At 41.1% G+C, this 9,773-nt stretch overlaps 1 protein-coding gene across 3 annotated transcripts in view; it reads right to left on the minus strand.

Moving 5' to 3' along the window:
- Positions 1-6,188, minus strand: part of BCKDHB (branched chain keto acid dehydrogenase E1 subunit beta) — a 111,011-nt gene extending 104,823 nt beyond the window's left edge. Inside the window, exons 1-3 of one of the 3 annotated variants that reach the window (XM_021391159.1) lie at positions 6,001-6,187; positions 3,906-3,983; positions 1,574-1,642 (exon numbers count right to left, since the gene is read on the minus strand). In XM_021391159.1, coding sequence (XP_021246834.1) covers positions 1,574-1,642; positions 3,906-3,983; positions 6,001-6,157 — 304 coding nt within the window. In that variant the 5' untranslated portion in view covers positions 6,158-6,187. Of the gene's footprint in view, positions 1-1,573; positions 1,643-3,905; positions 3,984-5,831; positions 5,909-6,000 lie in introns of those variants that run through there. The other 2 variants (XM_021391161.1, XM_021391160.1) reach the window with 2 other exon arrangements.

Consider the following 9,773-nt stretch of genomic DNA (forward strand, 5'->3'; position numbering starts at 1 on the left):
CCAACATGCAACAGTGATGACTATTACTAATAGTTTCAATCAGACTTTATGTGAATTTATATTAATATATAAGCAATAGAGTGAGAAAACAGCTGCATAATCATTGAAGCAGAGAATTAAGACGAAACAGAGTTATGTTTCTAAATTGTCTTAAAAGCATAGCCTTCCTTCTCTCCCTTTTTCAGCCCACTGTTTTCTTGTAATGTCCAAGACAGCAATAATTCATCTCCTCCAGTTAAAAAAAGTGAAATAGATGTAACTTGCTGCAAGTGGTTCCAGCCATTTTTGTGCCTTGAAGAACCTACAGTGCTCTTCTTCAACTGTTGGATAGCTGAGCGGGGGACACAACTCCCACATTAAAAGCCACCACATTACTGTAGCCACAACCAGTTTCCAAGAGGGTAAGCCACTACGTATCACCTTGTATGCCATACTTTAAAAAGTTATTCTTTTTTGTAGCTTTCCATAGCACTTCCTGTGGCAGAAAGAATACCAAAAGAAATCACACCAAAGGGAAAAACAGTGATGTCAAGAATTCCTCCAGATTTCCCAACAAGATATCGCTGAGTAGGCAGTTAACTCTATCCAACAAGAACTGCAAACATGGATCTTATTTTCTTTCAGACTATATGTTGTAACAAAATCTACACCTTTCTTATCTCCACTGATGTGAAGCTGGAGAAGACCACACCACAGAAAGAGCAGAATTAAGTTTTTTCTTAAACAAACATAATATAAAATTAACTTAAATCACAGATCATGTAAGAAATTATTGAAAACTCCTGCAAGCTTTTAAAATTCAGATGGACTACACTACACAGCCTTTGAAGGTTTCTTCCAATTAGATAATTCTACTCTAAAAGGTTCCTTCTTTTAAATTTACATAAAACATTAAGGCGATCTTTTTAAAAAAAATAAATTAAAAGATCCTGTAACTACATTTTTCATCCACTGAACCCATCTCAACTGACTGAGATAATTAAGTATGTTACATATTTCATATATTTTTGCATATACATTTTTCCCTTTTCTAGACGGCAGAGCTACTTCTAATATTACTTTGAGGAAAAAGCTGTAACATTTCGCTGAATGCCTTCAAGCAAGTCTCCCAAACAAGTAAACCAATTGCATTTTAGATGAAGAACAAGCATAGCTATAAAATTTCTACTTTGTGTTTTATCTCTATGTTTCCAGGGCATGTTAGAAAATACTATATTTAACAAAGTACTTAAATCTATTTTAAGGTAAGTCCTTCCCAGTTTGTGGCAGATAAGACTGAAAAGCAACACCATGTATTGTTGTTAAGAGGCTTTAATTTTATGACAGAAATTAAATGAGGTCAAAATGATGAATGTTTGGTCCAAGTACAGTTAAAAATTTGAAGTTACATTGACAAAGTTATTTAAAGAAATAGAAGACAACTGAAACGTCAGCAAATTCAGCAACTAGGAAAGCTTACATAAATGATAACATATTCAAAACTATTTTCAAAGACTCTTCTCCCACAAACTATGTGGGGTAGGAAAAGCAGATGTTAATATCAAGATAACAACAGATGTAAAAACTAGCTTACCATACTTGTCTCGCAAGCCAACTGTACACCTGAAGACTCCACCAAAGGCCACATCTTCACCAAATATTACTAAAAGAAAAAAGAATAGTAAAGGAAGGTTAATGTGACCCCAGTGCATCTTATTTTTCCATGAACACATTTCAGTGATTTTTCTGTTAAGCACTTAACACTTCTTTTGCACAGCCTGACTATAGGAGAACCAAGGCTAATGAAGAATCAGTGAAGTAACACATCTATGCCTCAAAACAGTATTAACGTAACTGATTCAGCTATGGCTTCATTAGGCCATTAATTTATCCAAAGTATTCTATAACATCAAAAGGTCTCAACAAATGCAAGCAATTCCAAGAAACAGTTACAAAAGAGTCACTGGAGTTGTGTGCTATGCTTCAACTCAAACATACACATTCTTCCTCCACAGATTTCAGCACATTTAGCGTTCTGAAAAATATCAAACTGAAGCGATCTACAAAGTAATAATCTAATGTGATATTTAAAGCCTTCTCCAAACATACTCACCAGATCCCTCAAGAGCCTCTTCAATGGAAATCCTATACAGAAAAGATGGCAATCTAATAGCCAGGACAACTACTGGTATTCAACATTACCATTCTCACACAGCACCTGGACAAATTAAAGTCTTTTCTCACAGAGTAATTATCTTTAGCTGATTTAGGGCTAAATTTTTTCTTCTTTCTTTTAATTTATAGAATGCTGAAGTTTGACTTTCCTTAAGACAGTTCTGTTATTTAATCTGTTAAAACAGAGATTGGAAAAAAGCTATACCATCATAGTGTTTATGACAGAAATAAGTCCTCAAACAACTGCCCCAATTCATTTTTACTAATTTATTTGCTTTTTTTTTTTTTAAATGTACTTAAAAACTTTGTAGTGCCTTCCTCCTACTACCATATGGCTACTCACTTTGGAATCATCTGGTATTAAGACCAGTCCCATTTCATGTTGCTGCCAGCAAGCTTCCATGAACTTACTCATTCTCCTCATCCACTGAGCTCCTTTCCTGGACAGATTCGAGTTCTCATCTACCCAAGCATGAGTTTTTCCACTACTTAAACAACAGATGCTCAGTTGCCATGCAACTGAAAACACACGAAGGACACACTTTCTCCTGCAAGAATTACTAATTAATTCAGTACGTAGAGCAATAATGATAACTCACAGATCTGGACAGCAGAATTCCAGTATGGTCTGGCAAAGGCCTTTACATAGACACAGCCCTGCAAAGCTGAGAGGCAAGACTGGAACCTCAGAACAAGTAAAAGGCTCAAGACTGTACACAAGTTTAGGTTCCTCATAGAATTACATTCTACTTTTATATAGTTGATACTGCAGAAGTGTCATTAAAATCTGCTCTTTGAACCAATTTACCTTACAGTTGTCTAAGTCAAATTTAATAAAACTGATTATAACACAGCTGTAGATTGAGAGGGAATGAATACAAGCATACTACTGGATACTAAACATGGAATTTGTCCTGACAGGTTAGACAATTAGTCAGACTTCAAGCAGTGGTTTAAACAGTGCCAAAAAGAGTTACTAATGCATTAAGAGGAAAAACCAAACTTACACAATGAGATCATACAGCTTTTCCAGCAGTGTGCACGCCATAAAAAAAAAAACATTTTAAATATTTGGCCTTCATCACACCTTTGTGGATGACAGAAGCAACGGAGCCCCTGTTATCTCCATGAATTAAGTAAACCATTCTGTGCAAAATAAAGTGTAGGATAATTCATTTTTAGCTCTGAAGAAACTGGTTCAACACAGTTCATTTCTCGGTTATCCAGACTGCTAAAGGCTGGAGAAATCTTACACTGCCTATGTACAGAGATGACCCAAAAAATCAGTAAAGCTGGAAAGTAGTAATGGAGAACAGGGAAGGAGAGAAAGGAGAATGGACAGAGCAAGGAATATGCAGTCTTTCAGAAGTATTGAGTATGGAGAGTTGAGATAATAAAAAAGAGAAGACAAAAAAAAAAAGCCTTCTTTACTTTCTCCTGGGACTTAAGCATCCCTAAAATCACAGGAATGTATTAGCAAACATATATTTCAGTCCCAACTTTCAATCAAACTACAGTGAGCTGACAGAGAAGACAACAGCTTAGAATACATAATCCATTAATAATCTGTTAATATTCCATTTATATATTTTGAATCCTAATGCATTTTTAAGCTTTGTTTATTATCAAAATGTAGAAATAATTTATTACAAAGCTTAAAGGCAATGAAGAACACATTTAATATTGTGCACAAATAGGTAATACAACATGCAATTGATGCAAAGCAAAACATGCTAACAAGTAGAGCATACCTGCAGTTGGATCTTTGGCTAAAGCATTATCCAAGGCACTTGTTATGGACTGGAAGAGATTCATCTTCTGAGTCTGCCCTGTGTGAAAGGGATTATTTTGATATTTAATTTGGTTCAAAATACACAATACATTAGAAAACACTGGTGAAAAACATTACTAAAAGCTTAGTCAATAGTCATAAACAAGATCCCTATTAGGAATGCCTCAAAGACTCATTTGCTGAGCAAACTTAAATTTATGGGATATATGGGACCAAGTACAGCATACTTTGCAATCCCAAGGACTATAACTCTACTCAGCCTTTGTGAAAAAGTATAGCCATAGTTGCAAACACAGCTTCACAAAGATTATTCACATACTAGGAACAAAGATTAATTCAATGTTTCAAAGGAAAAGACCCATGGTAAAGCATTATTGTCTTGAGGACAGGGATACCTTCTGCTGAGGTTTACCAAATCTCAGCAAATTTCCTTTATTGTGCTTAAATTATTTTTTTTAACCTGTAGCATTTACTATTTACAGACATCTTCTGCTATCAGAAGTTTCCTACACCTCCTGCCTGCTCTCTGGCCTGCAATTAGAAAGCGTAAGAAGCATTAAACAACAAAAAAGGGGGAAGTTGGATACTGAACAGCTATACTTAAAAAGGGATTTAAGTTTGAAGATCTAATGCAGGTCCCTTTCTCCACCACAAGGAAAGAAGTGGCAGAAAATAAAATCAGAAATCATAGCTGCCAAACGTGAGAACAGGAATTAGAATACCAGAAAGAACTACCTTCTGCTTCCAGTATCTCTCAACAATCACTCAGCTAATTACACCTTGGTAATCAGCATTTTTGGGTCAAGACCACAGTTCAAGTCAGAGCAAAGCTAGGGAACTGCATTCCTATACATTTTCATGCTTAATAGCTGTGCTTGTTACAGTTTACACAAGCCTTTAAGCGAAAGCTGTAAGAAACCATTATGGGAACTGTTCAAACTGTATTAAAGCTTATAAGTGATCAACATTTGTGAAGTGAAAGCCGGGGCACAGCAGCTGTTTCTCTTTTCCCAGTAACCCACACAAGATTATCCTTTCAGCAGGACACATTCATGCCAGTATTTCCTATAAAGGAAATGCCTGTTCCTCCAGTGACTGTCAAATTGCTAGCGCTGACCGTTCCAACCTGCTGCTCCTGCTTCTAACGGCTTTTGCATCAGCCTTTGCAGGAGAGAAGTAATTGTGCCCTTATGGCATGAACCGTGAAGCTTGGGAAGGATTAATATCAAGACCAGACCAATACTGTCATTTATTTTATTTCCTTATTTCTCACAGAATTACAATTTTTTTTTTAATTTTTTTTTTTTTTTTTTTAAGTCAGGCAACTAGTTTTCCTCTTCGCATTAGGGCTGACTGCCCCACAGGGCTTCTTCACCGGGACCTCCAGCAGAGGCCAGCAGCACACAGGCATTGCTCTGTGACATCCTGCATGCCCGTGCCTCCTCACAGCACATGGGAATGGCTGAGAGCTGTCTTGGACTTAACTACAAAGTTGGAACATTTCATAAAAAAACCAGAGCTGGAAAGGCCCCCACAAGAATCACTGAGTCCAACCCCTGGCCCCACACAGCACCACTCAAAACTCAATCTCAATGTCTGAGAGCATTGTCCAACCACTTCTTGAACTCCAGCAGCTCGGGGCTGAGCCGACTACCCTGGGCAGCCTGTTCCATGCCCACCGCCCTCTGGTGCAGACCCTTTCCCCAACCCCCTGGGCCTTGGCCCAGCTGCCCCTCCCCTGACACAGCTCCATGCCGTTCCCTCGGGCCCTGTTGCTGTCACAGAGAGCAGAGCTCAGCGCTGCCCTCCCCTCCCTGTGAGGAGCTGCAGCCGCCGTGAGGCCTCCCCTCAGCTCCTCTGCTCTGGGCTGCGCAAACCCAGAGACCTCAGCCGTGCAGCTGGGCCAAGGCCGAGCCACCCGGGCTCCCGGCGCCGCTCCGGGAGGCCTCGTTCCGGCGGCTGCGCCCGCCCTTCCCCTCCGCCGCAGAGAGGCGACGGGGGCGGGCCCGGCAGCAGAGCCCTGCCCGCTGGGAGGACACCGGCCCGACTCTCACCGTATGCGCTGGGCGCCGGGTCCGGCTGGAAAGCGAAGTGCGCGGCGGCCCGGCGGGGCGCGGCCGGCAGGGGAGCCAGGCGGCTCCGGAGCGCCCCGCAGCATCGCGCTCTGCCCCCGGCCCGGCGCAGCACCCACGCCAGCCCCGCCGCCGCCATCGCCGCCGCTCTCGGAGGGCGCCACTGGCACCGCGCGCTCTAAAGAGGCGGGGTCCCGGCCGGACGCCCTCATTGGCCAGTGACGGCGGGGGGCGGGCCAATCAGAGGGCGCTCCGCGGTGGGTGGGGAGGGTGAGAGGGGAGCGGTGAAGGGGGGGAAGTGTTTGTACGGGGAGGCACGCGGGAGGGAGGGAGCGGAGGGGCGGGGCTAGGCGGGGAGGGGCGGGGCCTGGGATGTGAGGCCGCGCGTGGCGAGTCATAACGGGCGGGTGGCGGCCAGTGGGGCCGAGTCTGTGGTGGTACTGTCCGGCTGCCGGGAGGTGTGTCCGTGCAGTTATTCCAGCCCAAGTTACTATTCAGATAGTTGTCTGTGTCTTTCAGCAAACGATGTATTCTGGTAGGAAGAATTTTAACTGTATTTACGCATTGCAGCACTTGCAAATGGAGAACAGACAGCCCAGAAAAACATTACAAGGTGTCACCTGTTCATATGTCACTGCTGGACCCGCAAAGTGCTAAATTCAAAACATGAGCTGTGAAGTTCATAAGGTTTATATACAATGACGGATAACACAGATCAATGACCTGGCTTAGATATCCCAGGAGATGCCTCCATTTTCACCACTGGCAGACAAGGGATGCTCCTTGATGCTTTAGTTCAGTGGCCTCTCTGACCTCTGCTGGTACTCAGAACTTGAAGAGGAATGCAGCCCCGTGTTTTACGGAGGAAATTCTGGCGTCTCTCATGGAAGGATGCAAAGAGGAAATACTCACCTGCAGCAGGGCTTGTTTACTGCCGTTCATACGAGAAAATAGTGCCTGGAGATGGGACTTGCCACCTGAAGCGTTACTGCCCTTTGAGTGCCACGGGTAGTTTGTATTCACGTGGCCTTGGAAAGTTGCACTGGACTGAAAATAGAAATGGACAATCGAAGGGTTTTATCCAAATCTACTTTGTCTGACTGGTATGTTAGTGGAGATAAGTCCTAGCACTCACAACTTTCAGCTCTGATAGGGTAAGAAGATCCACATCATTCCTGATATATTCCAGCAATTTCTATTATGGTCTGAAGACAGCTCTCTTACTTGGAAATCATTCACTCACTTAGGTCCACTTCTGCTAAATCTATACACCGGATTTTAAGAGCTGAAATCAACTACGCTCTCCATCTGTGCATATTTGTCGTTATGAGCATCCCTTGTGCTGTTGACAACTCATTACTATTATTTCTGAATAATCATATGTAATTAATGAGGTTTTGATGATGAACTGCATACCCTACTGGCACTGCCCAGGTTACGCCTTTGTTTCTGCCAGCATTAATCACATGTAACACCTTTGAAGTCCGCAGCATTACTTAGGATCAAGATGAATCTAATTGTGAACTAATTGCAAGTATTGGACTCTGACATGAGCTCCATGTCTGTATGGCTCCATGTCTGTTATACTACTACAAAATCTCCCAAATCTGGACATAGCTTCTAGGTGAATCTTAGACTCCTTCCAAACTTCCTACATTTCCCAGTATGTTCTGCTTTGTTTACATTGCACCTCTGCAGATGGTGCAAGAGAAATCCAGGATTTCTCTTCCATTCCTTTGATCATAGTCTCACTGCTTTTATCTTGTAAATTCTTTCATGCTACAGTCTTGCTGTAAGTTTTTCTTGCTGCTTCGTGGGTCATAGAAGGAATTTTGTAACATGTTTTCCACCCCAGTGAGCTGATCCACCCCCTCTTATAGGAGGTGCTGGAGAGCACTTCTGTCACCCTAATGCTATGTCCTGGCAACACTGCTGTTCTCTTGTTTCCTTTGCTGCTTTCTCTCTTCCTCCTACCCTAATTATGATCGGCAATTCTGTTTTTAAATGATATGAATATTTCCTAATGTTAAGTGATGCAATACTTGAAACCACAGGGGCTATCTGCAGAGACATTATTCAACCTTTTTTTTTATAAAAGATTGTAGTTTTTTGTAATTATGAGAGGAGAATCCCACTCTCCTTGTTTAGTTGAACCAGTTTAAATGGTTTTGAAAACACAAAGCATATTTAGCTCTGTGTGCTACTGTGGCTCAGTCTAGAAGTACCTGCATAAGGAAATGATTTCTAGTAGACGACACCTCATAATCCTAGTACAATGAAATAAAATAAAATGAAATAAAATAAAATAAAATAAAAAGGATAATGAAGTTCAGTTTGTATTAAAAATAAAGAGAACATTTTTATCTCGAGGATAATTAAATGTGGGACCAATTTACCAGAGAACATGCTAGATTGTCAGAGCTTCTGTTCTTCAAATAAAAATGAGATCTCTTTGGAGAAGACATACTGTAGATCCGGCTGAACATACATAAACATACAAGAATGCCTCTTTGATATTTTTGATGATATACAACCATACACTGGCCAGTTCAGGCACCTGCTTATAATATGGTCAGTAGAAGTTAAAAAGGAGGAGAATAAGAGAATGTGATGGATCCACTTGTGCCTGGAATCCACAGAGCCAAAGCTTCCCTGTTTCCCCCTAGTCATTCCCAAGTGCAATTCCCATGCCTGTTTAAAGATGCTACCTTTATGAAGCTTTTGTCCTCTATGGATGTCTTAAATGTAGTTTGCTGCCGTTGTTAGGACTAATTGCTAATTTCATTCAGACTGATAGCATTCGTTTTGATTTAAATAAAAATAGTAAACTTTGTATTATCTGCATATAAAACTAAGAGAGTGTTACAAAATGTAATAGAAAGGAAAATCCATAGCCCATGAATTGTGTTTTGTCAGCAGACAAAAGTTGGCTTTAAAAGACAGTCGTGTGATTTAAAGATGTCACCTTTGGATCACATGATTTTCCTACAGTTTTCCTCTGTATTGCTGTCTGCCATCAGCAGATACTGCACTGGAGACAGCAGTGTACAAAGCAACATATTGCACAGGTTTAAATAAATGTTTGAGATTCATTTCACCTTGTCACAGGCTGACCTTGCACTGTTGATTAGAGCAAAAGCTGCTATCACTTACAAAAATAGTCAATCTTACCCCATAATGTTAATAGCAATTTTTGTAAACTGAATGTATAAAATTTGCACTCTACTGGAGACATCCATTTCTGTATACCAGTTGTCTACTTCTTGAACCAGTATCAATAGCCAGATAGGCAATATTGCATGAGTCAGTGCAGTATCCAGGCCAACATTCTATGAGAAGTCAGAAAAGAACTGTATTCAGAGTGTGAGCAATCAAAGCTACCCAAGAATAGATCATCCTCTAGGGACACCTGTGCTACTGGCTTTATAAAGACAAAATCCCATTCGGTCAATTCTCCAGCATCTAATCTAAATGCCTTTTTTGTTGTTGTTTTTACCTTTCTATGTACCAGACCTTCCTGGTTTGATGAGCTTTGCCATTACATGATGATCTGGGCATTTTCTTCGCAGGTTGATGTACAGACTGTTTGAGGTTCTGGATCACGTACAGATTCTACTGTTGTAGTCATTGTTGTGCAGGTGTCTGCACAATGCAGTCACCTGCATGCAGCCACAAAGTTGATTGTGGTACTTCTCATTCATTCTTTCCCTTTACACTCAATCCATTTCCTTTATCTCCTCCCCCCTGCCCCCCCT

Source organism: Numida meleagris, chromosome 3, assembly GCF_002078875.1.
Source record: "Numida meleagris isolate 19003 breed g44 Domestic line chromosome 3, NumMel1.0, whole genome shotgun sequence".
Lineage (NCBI taxonomy): Eukaryota > Metazoa > Chordata > Aves > Galliformes > Numididae > Numida > Numida meleagris.